The sequence below is a fragment of the Micropterus salmoides genome, unplaced genomic scaffold, assembly GCF_014851395.1.
Source record: "Micropterus salmoides isolate LMB-PRFRI ecotype aquatic unplaced genomic scaffold, ASM1485139v1 Ms_hic_scaffold_18, whole genome shotgun sequence".
Taxonomy (NCBI): Eukaryota; Metazoa; Chordata; class Actinopteri; order Centrarchiformes; family Centrarchidae; genus Micropterus; species Micropterus salmoides.
Window position 1 is genome coordinate 7675328 of NW_024040928.1, and position 22638 is coordinate 7697965.

General features: G+C 43.1%; 1 protein-coding gene across 1 annotated transcript; it reads left to right on the top strand.

The window, feature by feature from the left end:
- Positions 1 to 296: 296 nt before the first annotated feature.
- brms1lb (BRMS1 like transcriptional repressor b) lies at positions 297 to 7564 on the top strand. Its single transcript, XM_038727515.1, has 10 exons — positions 297 to 573; positions 797 to 887; positions 1673 to 1800; positions 2463 to 2542; positions 3197 to 3293; positions 3568 to 3657; positions 3801 to 3865; positions 3959 to 3998; positions 4263 to 4392; positions 5679 to 7564. Exons 1-10 carry the CDS (start codon positions 438 to 440, stop codon positions 5794 to 5796), a joined length of 975 nt encoding a protein of 324 aa, XP_038583443.1. The 5' UTR covers positions 297 to 437; the 3' UTR covers positions 5797 to 7564.
- The last annotated feature ends 15074 nt before the right edge of the window (positions 7565 to 22638 follow it).

A 22638-nucleotide genomic window follows, 5' to 3' on the forward strand; every position in this document is an offset into this window, starting at 1 on the left:
AGTCCGGGAAATTTACGGCGAAATAGTTAAACTGGAAGACAGCTGGAGAGAACCGTTAAATAGGGCAGGACACGAAGCGCGGAAACGTCAGGCCCTCCGACCTCACAATGTCTTACCATACACCTCAAAAAAACATTTCAAACTAGTTACATACCGGTACGTGCACATACAGGACCTATTGGGCGTTCAGAACAAGTTAAAGGAACTACAAATCCCTAAAATATTTCCGAAGCAATTAGTTACCTATATCAACCTTTGATTGGACAGACTCAGTAAAGCTCCGTGTGATTGGCCGACGGTCGCCATGTTTCCTTTACCAGCTGTCTAGATGTGTGCTAGCTAACCTGTTAGCTGTCTGAGGTACATTTGCCTCTTTATTCGGGGTAAAATTAACGACAGGCCCCGCCACCCCGTCAACACCGGCTCTGGAAGTCGCAATGCCGGTTCACTCCCGGGAGAAGAAAGAAAGTAACCACGAAGAAATGGAGGTGGATTTTCCCGAGCAGGACGGCAGTAGCACAGACGAGGAGGACACCGTTAGCTCGTCTGTGTCTGAAGATGGAGACAGCTCGGGTAGGAAAATAGGCCTTAAATATCAACCAGCAGCTAAATGAATCAAATATGCTTGTCTGTCAGACATGGGTTCATCATGATGTTAATAAATTAGCTGCCATATTGACCGGGGGGAGTGGATATAACCGACTGCAATATGGGTTGGAGATGCTATGATGATAGTGGTTGAAAAGAAAAGCAATTGATATGGAGGTGATGTCAAACCATGTCTTTTTGTGCACAGAGATGGATGATGAGGACTGTGAGAGGCGGAGGATGGAGTGCCTGGATGAGATGACCACCCTGGAGAAACAGTTCACTGACTTGAAGGAGCAGTAAGTTCCTTCCCATGTTGTCTCCAACAAAATAACGTTAGAGCCTTCACCTGCTGCTGCCTGGCCTGAATTGACTTCATATTGAAGTTTAACTTTTACTTACGTCTGTGCCAGAGATTCTAAGATGTTTGTCATTTCATCTGGTTCCTTGGGATACTCTCTCATCAGTCCTTGTAATCACTGTTACAGCATTAAAAGCAGGTGTGTTGGCATTCATTATTCAGCCTAGCGCACAATGTGATGCTCGGTGGGGAAGCTCATGGACCGTGCACTGAAGTCTCACCAAGTGGAGCAGAGGTTCAACTGGCTGTCAAGCCCCTGGTTTTAATCAGGGTGTTTTTGCTGGTACGTTGGACCCTTTTTAGAGTGATGGCCAGCCATATACTCTACACCGCTGTAAAAAACAAAACAAAACGGTAGTAAGCTGGGTGATAAATGTATATCAGTCTCTGGCCATTTGCTTGTAAATCTTGGATTTTGTGGCTCAGATACAGTCTCTCCTACCAGCAATTTTGACATGAAACTGAAATGGCTTATTGAGACAGCATCAGCCATACTGGCAGGTGCATTAAATAAACAGCCCCTTCTGTAAAAGTGCCTCAGCTTTCTGTTTGCGTGAGACACAGTCAAGGTCACAGTTTTGCCTAAAATCTGAACTGTTCTTAATGTGCTTACAATACATTTTCAAATTGTTTGGCTCACTGTAATGATGATGCTGGAGTTTCCCCGACCTGTACATTCTTATGAATTGAATGCTTTGCCTCCTTATGTTTTTTGCTGTTCAGGTTGTACAAGGAGCGTCTGAGCCAGGTTGACATCAAGCTTCAAGAAGTAATGGCTGGCTGTGCCCAAGAGTACCTGGAACCTTTAGCCAACTTGCAGGAGAACATGCAGATCAGGACCAAAGTTGCTGGTGGGTCAACGTAATATTACATTTAGATCAGACTGAAAGGACCAGTGTGCAAAGTCCCTTTTCCACCCAATGGCACCAGTTCAACTCGCCTCGACTCTACTCACCTTTTTTGGTTTTCCATCAGTCAGATCTGGTACCTGCAGACTACTGGTTGGTCAAGGAGAATCATCACTATTCGCTGCATCATCATTGCGCATGCCAGACGGGATGTCATGAACAAATCTGCCATTTTTAAGCCAGAGATTGCGAGATAGTAACTGTAATGATACTGTTTGTACTTTATTATAAGTGTGTGCCACATGGCGTGTTGTGTTGATGATTATGTCACGGCAGTTTCATGCGGCATCGCTATGATGAGCAGCTACATTGAGGGGGTATTATATCTGCAATGGAAAACGGAGGACGGGGCACAAAGCTAGCAAGTTGAGCTGGTGCCAGGCATTGGTAAGCCCCATAAGATTTAGGGGTCACATGTACAAAATAAACCTCCCTATGGCTAAAGCAAAGGATACTCTTTTGTTTATATACTTTCAGGTATCATATCCCTGCATTTTCCCTGTATATTGGAAAGATCTAAACAGAGTTTGCACCAGTTGTGCAAGTGTCTTCAAGATTTAAGAATGTCTCCTCAGATTCATTTAATTTTTTAATGCTTTTCACAGGGATCTACAGGGAGCTGTGCTTGGAGTCCGTGAAGAACAAGTATGAGTGTGAGATCCAAGCTGCCTGCCAACACTGGGAGGTGAGAGGTCAACAAATGAGTCGGGGCTGATGTGAAGGTTAGGTGTGCATTAGGGTTGATCCGATTGCCGATTGGATCGCTTATCGTCAACTGAAGGAATGATCAGCGATTGGTTTTTCATGCGCCGATGTTAAGGCGATTTTAACTAACTCACTAACAGAACTAAGATGACGTAACAACAGTCTCTTGAATCTGCGCCACACTGCGGTGTTTTGCGGTGTTGACACGCTGTACATGCTGCTATTGATTGCCCCTGCGCTCCACGTGCGCGGCGCCACAGTTACATGGTAATTATATGGGAAACACAGTACTGTGTATTTACAGATGTTTCTGGTGGTTTCTCTTAAAGCTAATAAGCCTGTTTCATCCACATTGGCATTTCACTGGCATGCTGCAACGTAACACCACCACCTGGCGATCAGATCGCCAATCAGTGATCTAAAGTAGCCGTGATCAAATGATACAGAAATGGCAATCACCCAACCCTAGTGTGCATTTTGTTCAATTAGATTGCTGCCACTACAGTGTAGGGAATCTAGTTTTATTTAGGTTTTGTTTGGGTTTTTGCCCCCAGTGTCCACTACCCAAACAGATTTAATTTAACCCCAGTCACTGCTTCTGGTGATGTCTTGGCCCCTGGTTTCTGTCTTCTAGAGTGAGAAGCTGCTGCTGTTTGACACTGTGCAGAGTGAACTGGAGGAGAAGATCAGAAGATTGGAGGAAGACAGACACAGTATTGACATTACCTCAGGTACGAACAAGGGCTGCAACAAAATACTATCTAAAATATGTCAAAAATCCATCAAAGTATTCCTCACATTCATTTTAAGCAGTAATTGGTAAATATTTGCTAATACCATACAACAAGTAAAACAACTTATCAAAATTGGAATCTGTTAACTGACAAATCCACCATTTAATTGTTTAGTACATGCGACACAATGCTAAGTTAGCACTTACAATCTGTAGAAGAGATTGAAATATTCAGCAAATCCCTTTTCTAATCTGTCCTTTTGACTTTTCAGAGTTGTGGAATGATGGATTGCACTCACGGAAAAACAAGAAGAAAGACCCATTCTGTCCTGTCAAGAAGAAGAAGCCTGTTGTTGTTTCTGATATCCTTTTCCCTTTGTCCCGTCCTGTTTTTATTCCTCCCATCACTCATCTGTTCCGCATTTTGCTGCAGCATATCAGATGTTAAGACAGATGTTTCCTGCCACTTCACTGTTGTTGTTTTTTTCCTTAACCGCTCCATTACGACCTTATATTGTTTACATGCTGCAAGATCTTGATATTCTTGAGGACTGGACCGCAATAAGAAAGGTATTTTGGAAACTAACAAAGTAGTCACTCCGTGAATGTATCTGAATGTTGTGATTTGACCTTTTCAGTCATGTCTGTGCACTCCGCCCACAGGCGATGGCATCACTGGGGCCACACAGGGTGAAGGTGGATGGTAAGAGTTTCTCCTCGTCCTCAGTTACAGTCAATACCTGGCTGAGTGCAGCGATCGACCCACAGTTACACAGGGAGGGCTCGATTCAATACTTTCCACTAAAAGTACTCAAGTTCGTAGTTGAATAGGAGACAGATGTTGCCTCCTCATCTGTCTTTGTCCCTCTCTGTGTCCTTCTTTTTACTGTCCCTGCCTCACTTGCTGCCCTCTCAATATCCGTATCTTCCTCACCCCCAGTTTTTCAATCTAATTCTTTCCCTCCAGTTCCTGCAGTCAAGCCTGACAGACATCACCATGTGGCGCGCTCGGAGGACGGTCGACTTTTCTATGACAACCAGTGGTACTGCAGGGGACAGGCCATCTGTGTCAACAGGAAGGATGAGTACCCGACTAGGTGGGTGGTGTGTGTGTGTGTGTGTGTGTGTGTGTGTGTGCGTGCGCGCGCGCGCGCGTGTATGAGCAGTCTCCAATGCTCTTTGCAATAATAAGAGGGAGTGATGATTTTGGTTATAGCATGTGTTAGCTATAACACTAACTGATAACTGTGTGTATTCACTTTCTGACACCCATCCCCCCGGCACTGCTGAGTGGTAAAGCAACGGGCGGCTCCGGAAATGGAGGAGCTACTCACACCTGGGGGAAAAAAACAACATAAATTGAGGGGGGTGAAATGGCTCCAGAGAAATCTTATAAAACAATAATAAGTTATCAGCCAACGGAAAGAGTGCATGTGTGCACATGCACAAGCCTCATTTCCACTCCCACTATTAGCCAGAAATGTATGCGGACATGACCTACATTGCTTTAGTACAGCGAAGAATTTGTGCGATTCCATCAATTGTGTCACATCGACACAGTTTTGTAGCCAAGCCAGAGGAGCCATCATTATGCACAGACCTTTTGTGGCTACTTACAATGCCTGTTTCACTCATTTATCTCATGTACCTGTACAAGTAATGTCTCAATCACCTTCACCGCATGTCAGAAAGGCACAAAGTGCTGCACTCTTTCAGACAGAATGAACAGGACCTTATCTCAGGGAAATAGTTCCTGTTGTATCACACAAAAGATATTAATGCGTTACACGGTCAGTGGCTATTGGAATGAATTGCCTGAAGGGATAATGTTTTGTTATTAGAATCTGTCTCTTTCCATGCTTTTCCATCTCCACCTTATGTAATCATCCTCTGATCGTTCTAGAAAACCCTGTGTCTGCATGGTGGGAAGTCTGTGTTTAATACCAGTCCATGTATATTAAATGCGGTATGCGTGCTTTTGATTGTTGAATTTGGCAACCTGATAACATTCGCAAGGTATGATATCCTGGATGTCTGTGAACATGTTTGTAAGAAATTAAGATTTAATTACATGTTCCAGTTGTGCGTCGGTAGTTCAGGCTCCAAAGGTCTTTAGAAAGTATTGCCTCTCTTCTCTGTAGCCTTTAGCTGTCTGTAAAAAGAAAAACATCCCAAATGCTCTTGAAATCTGTTTGTGCAGTTGGTTGCACAAGAGTTTTCCCATGAAAATACATGATGGCAGATGCTGACTGTTTGCCACTCATGGGGGATTGACCGTGGTGACTTCTACGCACAGTGATGTGTACGGCGATGTCACCGTGTCGTTTGTGAGGATCGGGAAGTGATTTAGCGCTAACATTGTTGTATGTTCTGTGTCATGCAGTGCCATCATCACCACCGTCAACAACGATGAGGTGTGGTTCAAACGACTGGATGGCACCAAGTCTAAGCTGTACATCTCCCAGCTGCAGAAAGGCAAATACACTATCAAGCACTCGTAAAAACACACATTCTCGCTCTCTCTCTCATACACACACACACGCGCATATATACAGGCAAAGACCATCATCTCTGCTGTTTCTTTTTGTCTCCTTTCTGTGTGGTATCTTTCTACATTCTTGCCATATGTACAGGCCCACACCTCACTTCACTCCCTTTAGTGTATAAGGAACAAAAGAAACTAAATCAACTGACTCTTCAAGTCTAAGGAGACGATCTTCTCTGTAAATATGTATGTATGTTGATATTATTGACAAGGTCACAAAGTGTCATTTTCTCTGGAACGGAGATCAATGCAAAGTGCTGCTACAAAACCGAAGGGCGAAAGGACCAGAGCAGTAGTGAACTGTGAACTGCGGAGCGGAGTCGCGTGCCTTTCTGAGACAAGACAATGCCTAGGCTTATGCGTGGCGGTAGGGGCGGAGTCCTGAACTATTAATATCAATGCAGTGAAGCCTTACTTTGTACTGTGTTCGCACCAAGAGGACTGAAACGGGTCAATGAATGATTGTGTGAGAAACCCAGATCCAGGTGAGGATGCCGTCCGTTTGATTTGCCTCTTTGGACCACCGGTTAGATTACATCTGTATTAGGATCGCTAGGGACGCCAGTCTGAAAAATAAAAAAATTTAGTGAAAACAAAATTGCACAAGTGTCAATATGGAGATGGAGAATGATTAATCAATTTTGAGTAAATTATTACATTGTGAACGTAATGAGATAACTATTCTTCAAGAACACCCTAGGGTTTTGTTGAAAGTCACTTGGGGAGTTACTGTACTAATTGACGTCTTGATGTTTTAGTGTTATTTTCACAGCACTATGAGAAGTTCAAACCAAGGCCGGCCCCATGGGCTAAGCAAAGGTTTAGATCTGTATTTTCAGCAGACAGTAATGGGAGGGGCCCTGTATATAGAGATGAGGGTGTGTTTTGTGTTTACTTCACTGTGATCCTTCCCTCTGTCTCCCGTCATGTTGCCATGTGTCTTATAGTGCCTAGAACTTAACAATGCAGGAAGGCTTAAGTTGCTCTACTCCACAGGTGCAGATTGCGTCTTTGTCTGTGGTGGGCTCACAACAGCCTCAAATGTGCAATTCATAGTGCCATTTTTGAGTTTTTTGTAAGATAAAATGGCTGAAAGGTTATTAAGTCCTGCAGTGTAAATGTTATCTCCTGTTCTCTGTCCTCCCATCTAGTCTGTGTTCGTCCCTCTCAACTGTCACTTCACTTTCCCCGCCCCCTCCTTGCTGTTGAGTAAAAATGTTCCTTAACAATGACGTGTTAACAGTACAATGAGAAAGCAAGGTTAAGGGATTTTTTTTTTTGTGTACAATCCATCCAATTGAATCTTCTGTGTATGTGTAAATTATGCTCGAGTCAATGGAGGGGATCTTGTTTTGTGTTGTATTTACGGTGATTTATATTTTCAACATTGCATACATATTTCAAAGTATTACCTGCCAACTGTATTGAAAAGTGAGATGCTTGCAACATAACATAAACAAAGAAAAGGTGTGTTTGAAGCCTGATGTGGCATCGACTGAGTAGAACTTTTGATAGTTTGTTGCAACTTTTGGGCTTTCATTGCTTTGTCTTTACCTTTTTATTATTATTTTTTATTTTATACATTATGGTTCCTTTTCCAGATTGGAGGTACAAAAGAAAACATGTGACATCGTGCCAATGCATGTACAGCTGATTAAAGATTTTGTTTGTATCATTGGAAGAGAGTCAAACCTGCACATAAACAATTCTTTATCATTTTAAATGTAAAAGAGAGCAGAGAGTCTTACCCTGAGTGGATTGGTGTTTCTACTGTACTGTTCTTCCTGCATTTGTAGCAAAGAAGTGTGCATTTTGGTGATTACAATATCTACCCGCACTGCTCGGCCTGAGTCAAGCTAATTTCCTTTTCTTGGACTTAAGAGCTTTGGATAAAAAAATATCAGAGCTTTGCATAGAACTAAAATATCCTGTTGGATTTAGCCTAGCATGGCCAAAAAAGCCCCAGATACAATCTTATATAATACTCCAGTGTACAAAGGCAGAAAGTTCCTGACAGTGCTCAACCCAAAGTCACCCCTGAGGTTGGCTGAACCCTGGCTACACTCCTCTGTGACAAAAAAAGTGGCTTATTTGGGAGAAACATGCTGAGCTAGTCTTATTTGATAATGACTCTTTGGTCTGCTGTGCTGTTCAACCTTTCAGTCACTTATTTCTGGCAGAGGGATACTCACTAGATTAACACCACATACTGGTATTGATTCGGGATCTAATCTAATGTACCATTTTCTTGCTCCCCATCAATGTCCATCTGCCTGGCCTTGTGCCTGTGTGCACACAGCATGCAGAACCTCTGCAGCCTTTGATTGGTCTACTGGGAATATTGATAAAATGTGGCAATGTAGTGAGAAATTCAATAGAGTCAATTAATAAGCTAATTGGTTAAATTTCCCATGTTTAGATAGAGCTTTCTAACAAACTAGTGTTTGCTGTAATTTTCCGCATGGTCATACTCTGTTAACATCGGTCTATGAAAGCGAATCTATCTCAAAATCCCACATTTCAAACCACCTTACAGGCCCTCCTTGCGCTTCTTTGTTGCACTGTCCTTTTCCTGGACAGAAGGTGTCAGTAGTGCTCCATGGTGGAGAGGAAGCAGCCTCTGCACTAGATGGGAGGAGGGAGGTGGTCTGTAAATCTGGGGCACCCTGCTGCTCCTGCTGCTGAAGCCCCCCAGCTGATGAAGGGGGGGTGAAGGCACAGTTTGATCACAGCTCGCTGGCCACGTCTGTTACTGCAACAGAGAGGTGGAGAGAGGAAGAAGAGGAAAATCCCCATCACCGCGTCAAAGGCAGCAGCAGCATGCAAGCAAGCAACGGGGCTGTCTGCCCCTCTACACGCCATGGAGCATCTTGCTAGAGCTTTCGTTGAGGCTGCTCCACACAGCCCTGTGAACGTGTACATGCACCCTTGTGTATGTATGAATATGGTCAGAAATGGACATGACATGCCATACCTTCCCAACATACACGTACATGTACAATGGCAAATGACAGGGTTTCTTGGTTTGGTTTCTGTCTCATGATGATGCTGGTTGAATCTGGATATGTCCTGAGGTTCTGTCCATCTTCAGCCCCATCTATACTTAATGAGTAACCAGAACTGGAGGGTCACTGGGACATGTTTACAGCAACACTGGGGCTAATTAGACCGTGAAAGTGTCAAACAGTACTAAATTACTTCTATCCCTGCCTCTCTGTGTGATGTATGTGCATGTGCATCACTGTGCATTTTCAAGGGTGAGGGGCTGTGCATGTGGATCGCGCGGTTCATACACGCATGTTGCTGTGTGCCAGGCCTGTGCGTGGGTGTGCATCTTTGATGCTGATTGTATAAGAGAATGTGAAATGCATACATCCACAAGTTCACATCAAAAAGGTGAGGCAAGCTGCTCGTCATCAGGATAAACGAGGAGAGAGAACAGCGCGAGGTGGATTTAAGTCGACAGTGCTGCACCCTGGTGTCACCACCTTAGGTGTGGCAGTGGCCTAGAATTTGCCATTAGCACTCTGTCTACTTGCTCTTCATGCATCAAGTTGGTATTTCTTCAAAGATGGGCGTAATCTGCCTTCCACACAGATTTTTACTGCAATTTGACAGCAAGTTTAGATGCGGCCTATTGTATAAGTAACATTTTATATACAGGTCAGAGCCTAGACACCAAACATGCTGTACATATTCTACATTGACATATTAATCTATTCCATGTGACTTTGCTGACTGAAAATTGTTTCAGAGGGGTTAGAAGTGGGACAAAGCATTGGGAAGACAACCGCACCTTAAAAAAAAAAAAAGCCTGGCAAGAAGAGATGTATACATGTCACCCTTCACCATAAAATGTCTCTTTTGTACAAAACTGTTCCATTTGTTAAGTAAGTAAAGATAAGTGATTCACTTTTGGGAAAATCAAGCATAAATAAAGAAACTTTTCTCCCACAAGGTGACAAATCTCTGGTGAAGAAAAATGTCAACTTCAAGTTGAATATAACAGTGCAATCACTTAATAATACATCTTATAGGACAACATTTATAATGTTCTCATAAATGGGGCCATTAGTCAACTTAAGATAGCGCTTGTGATCGAGAGTTACTTGTGGTTGAAAATTGGTAAATCCATTACCAAAAGGTCCAGCTGATCAGGCATTGCTTGTTATGAAACACTTCACATGCTGGTTGTTACCATTACAACCTAAGCAGGACACAGAGATTAGGAACTCAAGACCTGGTTAGATTGGTCCTGCAGCAAGTTTGTCAGAGTACATGACAATCATGGCCCTCAAGTCCAGCTTCCTAGACTTTACACCAGCAAACAACCCTGTGTTTTTACATCTGCGATGTACCCATGTGACCTGGTCTAAAGACTACCTTCTGTAAGGAGAACGAAGAACAAGAAGATGGAACAGCATCATCTAACAATATCTTCCTTGTGATCAAGTCAGCAATTGCAGTTAACGAGTTTCTGTTTATGTCAAACAACAGGAAATGTCTCTTTCTAATATCCTTGCGCAGCAGCTTAGATGACTGGCCTAAAGGACATTTGTAGCAACTCAGTACTTCAGGTCTGGCAGGGCATGATTCACTACACCAGTGGAATAGCAAGGTCTTCCTGGGTGCCTAGCTCTGTCCTGACAGACTTTTTGATGACCAAAAGGCACTCAGAGCTAGGAAGATGGCTCTTGGAGTCGGAGTGGAGTCAGTTCAAAGAATGCAACACGGCAGAGCAGTGACAGCCTTGACTGTCGTCAAAAGCAAAAAGCAAAACACATAGTCCCTATCCTCTCAAGATCCACCCTTTAGAATAGATATGTTTACTCATGGGACATGGCCAAATAGCCTGCCTAACAGTTTGCATCCCCTCTGATTTCTTTAGCCTGTCAACCTCTTGTACTGAGAAACAGTCTTATGATATGCTGAGGTATCCCAGCTAATGCAAGCTAAAATCCCCAATTCTGGCGAATGGCACAGTGCTCAACTTGGGGCTGCCTCTCAAGGCTCGGATCCTGAGATAGGCAGGGTGCATCTCAGGATTGACTCCATCTGTGATGCAGAAAAATCCCAGAAAGCAGACCGTTTCTGTCTATAGTGCAAAATGGCTGGGCTGTGAGAAGCAGTGTGATGAGAGGGAGTCGACCCAGAGAGCTACCCAATCTGTTCGCTCTTTCGTCTGTGTCACATTCAACTATAAAGGTGTATGCATCAGTGATCTCTTCTTGTCATGTGGGGTTTGGAGAGAATTTATTTTTAACCACCCCCTACTGAATTCGACTAAGGCGGCTGCATCCTGCGGTACACTCCTCTGCCCCTAAGTAGAAATAGCCAGTTTATACCCATTGGGCAGGTGCTTCTAAAGCTGTTATCCAAAAGCCAAGAGAGTAAATAAGTTGTGTGCCCTTTTGTACCACCCAAACTGCATGCTTTGTCGAAGGGACTTGAGAGGTGCTCCCTTCAGACAGAACCTTCCCTTTTAGCCAACAATGGTAATAGTTTTTTTTTAGGTACAGTGTGGCTCAGTTTAAGAGCTTTTTATTCTCAACCCTAAAGGGGACAGATAAAAGAAAGGGTGCATCGTCTGTGCCCTGTGCTGTGTGAGCTTTGGCATGATATGCACTTGGCAGCACTTTTTTCTACTCTGCGGACAGTGCTGTTGTTGGTAAAACCCCTAAGGTTCAACCCTTGGCTATGCAAGGGTATCTTGGAAGGGCCTCCTTGGCTGAGTGTGTACACTCAACAAGGAGGCCCTTCAACGGCAGCCTTGCTTAGTGGAACATCTGTTGAGAACATCTGTATATCAGCATGTAGGTTGAGACCGTGCATTTTTCATCAGGTTTTTACCGGTTGGATGTTGGTACTGGTACTTAAATGACCTGTGAATGACCATGTGAATTGCTGTCTGTGCCAGAGCTCCCACTGTCCTTTCTGTACAGAATTCCTAACTAGGATCAAAGACCAGACGTCCTCTAGCTAGGTCTCCAGCCCCTCCTGCAGCACAGACAGGTTAAGTGTACCATTACTAATTAAAACAGAGCAGTAAGTGCAATAAGCTAACGAGTAGTCAAATGTGTGGTGATGGAAATAACAGTTGCGAAATGTTTGTGTCCGGTCAATGCTGTGATACCAGAACTGACCTCCACCTCCCTTTAGAGTTCATTCCTGTCCTCAGATAGGTCTGTGATAATTGACTTCTGGAGTTATAACTCTTTTGACTTGATAGCTTGAAACTGAGGAGGTCCAGCAGGCTGTCAGGCCTGTATGTGTCAGGTTTATTTAGCTGACCAGACGGGTTGGCAGTATCACCTTCCACCTCCACACCCACTGTCCTCAGACACCATACAGTATCTCCTCATTATGTCAAGTCTGATATGCAAAGTAGCCCCGGGAACCACTGTAGCATGACAAAAGCAGACAGGGGCAATGCTTTTGTGTGTGTGTGTGTGTGTGTGTGTGTGTGTGTGTGTGTGTGTGTGTGTGTGTGCGCGCGCGCACTTAAGAAAGGGTGTATGTTTATGTCTTTGTATTTGTGTGTCTGGGTGGGCTCCTCAGCCAGCGACGGCTTTGTAGCTCTGATTTTACATAGAGAGGGTATCAAGTTCAGCATCATCTCCCCAAACAGATTAACACACACTACTTATGTGCCTCTTGCAGGCTCAGCCTCAAGAGCTCAGTGCAGGCTCAGTATGGAAATGTAGTCAAATGGCCAACTGGCATCAGCGCGACAGGATAAGAGACTTGGTAGGCAAGGCGATTCTCCTGCATCACACTTTAGATACAGGCTTCCTTTTTCTTTCGGGATGCAGATTGTGTTTGTGTACTGTAAAAAAACGTGTGTTTCACTTGAATGTACACTTAAATGTGTGCCAGCCTTGTTTACTGTGTGTGTGTGTGTGTGTGTGTCTGTATGTCTGTGTGTATGTTTGTGCGGGACGCAGAATCAGTGGAGTGAGAAACAGAAAGCTCACCCAGCCATTTGGCTGCAGTCCTAATTGGCTGTGCGCTGTTGACAGGATGCTGACAGAGCACATCGCAGACAGGTACTCTGTTTCTCTCTGTTTCATCTTCAGGGTTTGTGAAAATATTTCCTCTGAGGAATTCCCTTCTCTACTCATTTTCAAGCATGAAAAAAGTGGCGCCCTTTGACGAGTTACAAAGCTTGTTTTTCTAGTGTACAGAAAATAGGGAATGGGGAGTCTGGAGATAGGCCAGCCTTAATGAGACTGTTTTCTGCTTCTTATCAGGCCTGGGTGGTTTACTGTACAGTTTTGCTTGAGGCATTTTCATAGACATAAATGAACATTCAAATGTAAAGTTATGTGCATCAATATAGACACCACTGCAAAGAGCTAATTAGTTTTGCACTTAAAACGTAGAAAAACAAACATCCTGGGTTCACATAATCGAGAGCACGACTCGTCATAATGGCACACTTCAGTCTGTGAGGAACACGCATGGACACGCTCACACATCGCTTTTGGTGGACATCAAAAACCACTGGAATGCAAGTAGTAGGGAAGGTCGTCGCCTCAGGGTGCTTTTACACTTAACACTTTGCGTTGATGGGTCACAATGATATCACTTTATGCACTTCTTTCTCTCTCTGCCCCTCATTCATGACTACATTTACTGAATCTGAATTCCCTTCAGGTGTCTTTTCATTTTGTGTACACTTTATGTGAAGTTATGTTATGGACTGTATGCCTTTTAAGAGGTGTAGATGTGCTGTACCATGTTGCCAAGAATAATAGAATCATGATGTTACTCTGTCTAGACCCGAGGACAAAGGAGGTTGCGGAACACCTTGCCTGAGGAAACTAGGCTAAGTCACTGTATTCTTTTGCCCACGGTTCTTCTCCTATTCTCATCCTTTTTACAGTGGGATTTTACATAAAGCAATAGTTAGGTTTTTTGGAAAACGTGACTATTTGCTTTCTGGGAGCGAGATAGATGAGAAATGATGTCTCTCCATTAAATATATGATTAGTTACCAGTCGGGTTAGCTTGGTTTAGCACAGAGAATGATAATAGGGTGAAACAGCTGTTAGAAGGTACAAAATCCCCTACCATCTAAAGCTCACATATTAACACCATGTGTTTAGTTTGTTTTGCTGGGGTCTTTACTCTTTGCCTGGTAGGTTTTACAAGTGAAAGCACATAGTTAATAATACACCTGCTAAACATCAGCATGACAGCATTATAATTGTGAGCATGTTAGCATTTAGCTCAAAGTACCCACCTCGCAGAGCCGTTAGCATGTACTCTGAGTGTTGATTATTTATTCACTACATTAATAGATGCATCATTAAAATTAATTGTTAATTATTTGTGATTATTATGTGATGATTCTACAACATATTGCATACTTCTTTCAAAGAGTCTTCCAGAAAAGGCGGGAGGGTTATGTTTGAGGCTCATGGGAGGCTCAGCATTGAGAGGAGCTGAAGCATCCTTAATTCCCTTAAACTGGAGGGAGAGTTTAAAAGGTGAAACTCCTGTAGGGCTCAGTGCAGGAAGGGAAGCAGGCAGAAAGCTTAGACCCATCAGCGGATGACCCAACATTTTAAAGTACAGTCTCTGTCTCCTCTCTGTGCTGTGCTGCCTCTTTATTGTTACATCACGTACTCCATGCGATAGGTTGTCTCTCACTAGTACACTCTCTTTCACTCCTAAATCCTTGATTAATTTAGGTTAAATTAGAGATGATGCCTTTAGTTCAAAGCTTAAATTGTTTTACATGTGTTGGCAAACAGTAATGATAAGCAGCAGCTCATGGATTCAAATTATCATAGATAATTCAGAGACTGAATATATGGCTCAGAGAGGAAATTACTTGGGAGACTTTTAGGACTCAGGATCAGCCAAGTTCAATATGCTGAGAGCTCACCTCATGTTGCTATAGATAGGTTTAGCATTTTCAAATTCATGTTATGTTCCAATTTTAATAAAGCTCTTCTGCCAGAACTGTTAATACCAACTGAGCAAATAGCATATGATGTCTGTGGTCCCTTGCATTTTTTCCCCTTTTGAGATGTGTGTGTTTTTGGTTTTTATTGGGAAGTGTAGCAACTAGCAAAGTGGTATCTGCCCATGATACAACATCTTGTGCAGTGTGTAATGCATAAAGAAGATAATAAGCCAGTAACAATAAATACATTGTGTGCATGTGCATTGATGCTGTTAGTCAAGAGTCTTATATGCGCTTAATACTGAAATCCCAGGAAAACATTTGGGATTTGACACACATGCATTGACATAGATTCCCTCACCAAAGAGATCCTTATAGGCATTTCTTCCTTAAGAGGTGATTTAAGAGGTGGTATTATGTATTATATCTCTTTTTTGTGCATGTAACAGGTTTGCAAAGTGAAAAAGCCCAAAGTCCAGCCCAAAGTGAGCTCCCATCTCCCACAGAAAGCACTGCTCTGAACTTCTCGTTTGTAGTCCAGCCCTTCACTTCCTTGACTTGTGACGTCACAATGAAAACGCGTCATAAAGCTTGCCAAGCGGCTAGCGGGTCAGACACGCCCTCAAACCAAACAAGGAGGAGCGTGAGGCCGGCCAGCCGCCCGTTCACAGAACCCTCTGCTCCTGCCGTCACACAGACCGCCGCAGCAACAACGGCAGAGGAAAACACAGCTGGAAGGTTTTCATACAGCTTATCTGTCTTTACATTCTGAGGAATGTTGAAACGTTTTAACTTAAAAAAGAGAAAGCATGTTTTTTTTTTATTGACAATGGCCTCAACAGGTAGCTAGTCATTTAATATATGACGATGCCTCTGAATTTATTTATAGATGTATATGAGCATCACCTTTAAGCTGAGGTCAATTTTCTCAATTAATCGAAAAATAACTTTCAGGTATCAAGGTGATGATCTAGTCATCTGACCACTCAAAGATCTTTACACGACGTGTCACATTCACACACCGATGGCTGAGGGCGCCGTGCTAGGTGCCAACTACTCATCAGAAACAGAAACTGATCGTTCACACACAGCCTGCGGTTCAGAATCTTGCCCAAGGACACTTTAGACATGAAGACTGGAGGAGCCAGGGATTGAACCACCGATCTTACAATTAGTGGACAACCCGCTCCACCCTCTGATGTCAGCCAATTCCTTTTTTTGTTCGACCAACAGTCCAAACACCAAAAGTATCCAATTCACCCCCCCCCCCCTATAAGATAAATAAGATAAAGAAATACAGCAAACCCACATACATTAATTAATCAAATATGAAAATGGATTATAGGTAGTTAATGATTGTTTTTAGCCACATCAGCGGCATGGATGGTGGGATGACAATGTTGTTCAGTACTTCTGGATGGGTTGCCATGAAATTTAGTAGAGAAATTCATGGTCCACTGAAGATGAATCCTAATGACTTTGGCAATCCCCTAAATTTTCCTCTATCACCACCGTAATGCCATAAACTTTAGTACAGACCCCCCCCCCCCTTTGGTTTATGACCAGATATGTGCCATTTTCCTTGTGAGCATTTTAGGGTTAGCATAATGACAAAGCACAGCTGTGCCTCAGTACAGACTCATAAAGCTGCTAGCATGGCTGTAGACTCTTAGTCTTGTTGATTAATAGTTGCAGATTAATCAACTAATCGTTTCAGCTCTACTTCCTTTAGTCACAGTAAAACAAACTGCTGAAAATGAATAAAGCTGTAAATAAAGGATTTCTCCCAGCAGGATCTAACAAATGTTTAGGACAGCAGATGGAAAGGCTTGCATCATGTTTTATATTAAACAGTTATAGGTAGTACACTTTTATTTACTTTCATATCCAGTTAATTTGTTGAATCTGTCCCCTGAGCCGTGCTATCACAGAGATCTTGTAGGTGAAACAATGAGAATAATGGACACACAGTGCAGCACTGATTTCCAAAACTGACTTCTACTTGTGCCCGTGTCACCCACATTTCACTCATGATGCCACATCAAATGCACAGCTGTGAACTGAGCAACGCTGCCAGGGGACCGCGGAGTACAGCAGTAGTATGAGGGTACTTGTCAATGTCTGGGCCCATAGGCTTGGCCTCGTCACAGCTCTCCAAAGCTGTCATCAGATTGGCTGTCATCTCCATTTATTATCAAGAGTCTGCCTCTGCACTGTCGATGCTACTGTAGCAACTGGCAACTGCGAAGTTGAAAGGCAGGTGTTGAGCACGTGGTGCGTGAGCCATCCGAGGACATGATGAGAAGCACTGACTCATGAACACAAGAGAGAACACGGTGTGAAATTGTCCAAGTCCTGCAATGCCTCTCCAAATCAATTTGTCAGGTCAGTCCCAGCATGTGTGTGGTTGATAAGCCAATAATGTGAGAGAGAAACAGCTGTCCAGATATAGATTCATCACATATAATCCACACTCACTCACACGTTGGAGTATCAACCGACTCATACGCTGGACAGATGCTTAGTAATGACATATATTGATTGGATTCTTGAACGAAGGATGCCATGAAGGTGAAGACGTGGACCGCAGTGTTCACCAGCCAGACCGTGTAAACATGAAAGCATGTAGGTGGATTCAAGCCCGTGTGTGTGTGTGTGTGTGTGTGCATGGGCGTGCGCTTCGACATTTGGATATGCGCGGGTGGGCTGGGTGTCAGAGAAAGACAGAGAAATGGAGAGAGCAGGAGCAGCACTACCATGCATGCATACTGTACCACATGAGTGTACTTGTGTGTTTTTCGCACAATGGGGATTTCTCAGCGCTGATCTCAGCAAATTCTGTTGCGACTCCGGCAGCGTTGGCTACATGAATATGCATGAGGTCCTCTTGTCTTTTGTAAAAGCCTTGTGTTGTTCCTCAGAGGCTGCTAGAGGGGCGGTCAGAGGGGGGTCCAGGCTTTGTGTGCACTGTGCTGAGGTGAATCAATGTTTCATTGCAGGTTCACCTTTTGGCGTCTGGGAGAGCCGGGGGGAGGTCGTGTCAATCAAGGCTGAGTTAAAGTGTGTGTTCCTGTTTCTGTCTCTGTCAAACTCACTTTGTGACACTGAGAAGACATGGACACTGGCAATTGTGTGATCTACATTCCTTACTGGATTTATTTCCCATGTACCTGTATGTGTAATTATCTTCTTTACATTTGTTTAAAAAAGAAAAGCAAACACACCATCTGAATGTGTTGAAAGCCGGCCCTCAAGCTCTCTATTAATGAATAAGTAAATAGAATTTTCTGTCCAGCAGTGGCTCCATTTGCCTCAACCCGGCCCACCGCCTCTAGCTGTTTTTTTCCCCCCTCACATTGTCCTCTCTGACACACACACACACACACACACCTATCACCCCTCAGGCTTAACGGAGCTACTTTCACATCCGGCTGCAACAGCGCCAGTATGCCTGCATCTTCCATTCTTATGCAACCCTCGGAAGGAGGGCAAGCAGAGGAGGCTCGCCCTGTCTTTATGTGCTGGCTTCATTGAGCCTCAGTGATGCCCAGGGGTGCGTGTTAAGCCCCGCAGACTGCGCACTGGAACATTCATAAAGACACTCAGAGCAAAGCGCGGCCCCTTCTACCTGACCCATCCATTCACCCGCATACATGTTTAAAGCGAGAATGAATAGGCAGAAGTGTCAGCGTCTTTTTTTAATAATTTTTTATAAGGAAACGTTCTGTTCCCTTTATCTGTCAGCAAACTAATGCAGGGTGCTGGGGGAAAAAAGGGGGCTTTTATTGTGAAATGGATGCGTCCTTTAATGGGTTGGAGAGGGCGGGAGGGAGAGAGACTACATGAGCAAGAAGATGCAGAGAAAAGAGGGAGGAGGCACTAATGGAATCCACCATCATCCAATCATTTTCAAGTACAAATAATTCCAATAGGCTTTTTTTATAGCGACAAATTTGCTCTGCTTCTGAGACGGTTATAACTGTACATAGACTGATGTAACTATGTCTAATAATGGCATAATAATAATATGAGCGAGAACTTCCAAAAAGGTTGAGAGCTGGATTTTCCTATGGGGTTATTAAGAGTACACCTGCCCTCATTAATATTTCATTGCGTCGGGGTTAACACCAGCATCACCGGAAAATTCCAGCTGGTCTTAAACGCCCAAATGAATACCAGGTATCAGCGCTTAACTGCATCTATATGACAGGTCCTGGGTTCAAACCTCATTGCGGCCTTTCTGTTATGAGTTTGCTTGCACGTGTTCTCCCCCGTGTTCACGTGGGTTTCCTCCAGGTGACAATACAGACAAGCAAGTGAGCTGAATTGGTGCGAGTGTGAATGTTGTGGTTGTGTGTGATTATTGGCAGCAAATGACTGAGTTAATGACCAAAATGATTGATTGTTTCATTTATCAAGCAAAAACACCAAATGTTTGGTGGTTTCAGCTTCTCAAATGTGAGAATTTGCAGATTTCCTCTGTTTTGCATCAAAGTGAAAATCTTTGAGTTTTAGGCAGTTGCTTGGACAAAACAAAAAAATTAAACCCTTGGCAGTGATGGGCCTTTTCACTAATGTCTGACATATATACTAAATGCTTAAGAAATCTATCAAAATAAGATAGATAATTGATAAAGTAAAATAATAGAATAGAATAGTGCTGTTATTGATGAATCTGATGATAATGATTGAAGCATTTACCCAAGTTGACATAATCAAACCAGGGATGTTTTGCTTAAAAATATTATCAAAATTGCTACAGATTCATTTCTAGTTGCTGATCAACTAACTGATTAATTGAATATTTATCGCTGTTCTTTTTTTTGCCACATAAATGAATAGGGCTAAAAGCATTCCTAATTCTGATATGCGTGTAAATGGAATATAAATGTGTTCTTCCACAAATCCCTTTTTTATTTAACAAAAGAAGCCAATGCACTTAAAGGCTAAATGTCTTAACACCAGCAGCTTTACAAGAACATTGCCTAAATAAAATAGTCTAAAATGTGTGATTTAAATCAGGAACGTCTGTATCTGATGAATGAATAGGTAAACAAGAAAGAATCTGACCAGACATTTAATGCTAGCTTTTTGTGCATGACAGTTTGATACTCATTTCATTTCCGTTGGTACCAAAAAAGTATTGAGCTTCAGTACCCAGTTCTACTGCTGTCATGGAGTTTGCTGCTCACTGTACTGTTGGGTCTCATTATCACAATGACCCTGGCCCGGGCTCTGTGTCTGCTGGCCTTTGTTTGCCCCTCTCACTTGTTGCCACTCCCCTGAGGCTAAGCGTGAGCCTCTAAATGTAGCTGCTCCAGCCCTGAACTCAGCTCTTAACCACAGCCCGTTGATTGCACCTGCCCTCACCAGGCTACTGCCCCTCTATTATGCAGCAGCCATCTCCGGTGACCTCTCATAAACACTCTGTTATCATTTAGGATCCAATGTCTCATTAGCGGTCTATTCAGCTTCCTCAAATATTGCTTTTGTGACTTCAGCGGGCTGCCACCCGCTGCCCTCGCCTGACCGATTGATCCTTGGCTGTCTGTCATTCTCCAGCTGGCGCCGCTGAGCTGTTGTGATTGGCCCTCATCAGAGAGGCTGACTACAGGTGCTCTGCCGGAAACTGAAGACGCCAAGGCCGGTGGAGGCAAGTTTCAGCAGGCCACGGCCGTCTTCTCAGGTTTTCATCTTCATAGTCCCCCACAGGTGTCGTTGGTAACCGTGGATGAAGTGCATTTTCTTTCAACCCCTCCCCCAAGTGGCACCAGCTCAGTGGCTTTTAGTAAACAGTCGTGCTGTGTGCGGAGGGATTGAGGTGGACGTGAGTGACAAGTAAGATGTGTACGTAACTCTGTATTAACCCAGAGGAATGTAGAATAAAAAGATATTTTTAGTTGTGTTTAGCCTTTGACCCTCCATTAGCACTGCATTGTCTTCATTGGGACAGACCTTTGTCCACCTATAGGACTCTTGACACTCTAAGTACAGGAGCGCCATTACAAGTTTGCCTGGAGCAAGAAACATGAAAAGCATGGATGTTTTTGTAAAGCCTTGTATGTGTGTGTGTGTGTGTATGTGTGTGTGCGTGTGTTTTTTACTTTTATTCTTTGCAGTTGGCATTAGTTAAGAAAATGGCAAAGTCTATTTTCCTGTCCCAGGAAGACAAAAAAATCTTGTGATATACACAAAACAAATGAAACTGAAGTGACTGAAATTCATTATGAAATGATTATGATTAAGCCTTCTGACCTTTTCCTGTCCTGCTCCTAATAACATTGTACTCACCAAATCAGCTGCTGGGATCTGGAAATGAGGTGACATAGCTAAAAATCAGTCAGATGGAGGCAAGATACAGTTCAGGTGATTCAGCTCTACACGTCTTTTAGCTTGTTGTTTCGGGTTTTATGGCCCACAACTTTACTGTTTAGGTTCACTTCCTTCCTCAGCCCCGCGCCTGGCATTAACAAGCAACTGTTTTCAGCACCAAAAAAAAAACACTGTATGCTACCGGCACAGCAGCAAATGGCACACAGACAGAGTTAGCAACCAGCTGGTGAACATAGCGGAGCGTTTAGCGGCTAAAGAGCCAAATCTTTCCCTTAGGAGTTTGTCAGGGCTAAAAGAGGAGTGAATATTGAACTTTCGCTAGCTGGAAAAAAGTTGCTCCGTGTATGCTGTATGTTGAAATAGGCTACTGTTTGCTCACACTTTCGGTGTGTCCCCAGATCACAACAATTACTTTAGTTTGCAAAAGGTTATCATAATGAAAAGAAATAATGACTGAGCCCTCCCTTTCTAGCAAACAATGATGTTCTGTACAGACAACTGAGCAAGAGGAGGTCTCAAACATACCATGTATTTACACATAAACTCCCGAATGCATGCCCAACCACATTTGATGATTTCCCCCTTCCATTTTGATGTTGGGTGGCACGGCCTTTATTTGTCTCAATGTCGGCTAGGACTGGGCCTTTGTTAGATGCTCTCATCTTTGCCACAGTGTTTTCAAAAAACAAGCCAGAGAGGCTGCTAATTAAGGGCCAGGCTGCTGTTTTTATTTAACGAAAGAATCCTCATTAGTTTGCCAGGCAGTAATTAGAGAGAAAACGAAGAGAGAGTGAGGACTCTGCTCAGCACATGGCGATGTGCTGTAGCCTACATCAGTTAGGGTTTAATGACGACTGTTTGACCGGTTGCCAAATCCACAAGTATGTATCTAAGGTGTAAAATTGACCTGAATATTGATCGTTACACCTTTTTGATCCCATTTATGACAAGAAATTGAGTATATTATTCGTAGGAATGACAATAATAGTCTTAACTGAGCATTTACTAGCAACAAAACAGGACATACAGTGTTTTAAGTCACTCAATAATAAAAAAAAAAAAGGAAAAAGAATTTAAGAGATTAGAAGACCTGAATTCATTAAAGAGCTCTGACCGAGAGTGCTCGGTCTCCTTTTGTCTAGACAGTCGAACAGACAGAAGCACTTTGCCCAAGGACTTCAGTAGGCTGCCCAACAGAACATGATGTATTTTTAAATAAATGAAAATTAATAAATGAAAATAAAAAAACAGGTAGTTTACTTATATAATAAGTATAATAAAAAGTCATCTTAGCAAAGCAAACAGCAAGCTCTACTTTGAAAGACTATATATTTGCAGATAAATTCACAAATGTACAATATAGAGGTGCATAGAGAATGTGTGCTTGTATAAACATACAGACAAGAATGCTTCTTTCATTTTCAGTCCTTCACTAATGCTTTTTATGTCTCCACGACAGCCATGGCTGGAGGCAGTAAGTTTTCGGGCTGTTCGTTCGTCCCATTCTTCTGAACACGATATCTCAGCAACACCTTGAGGGAATTTCTTCAC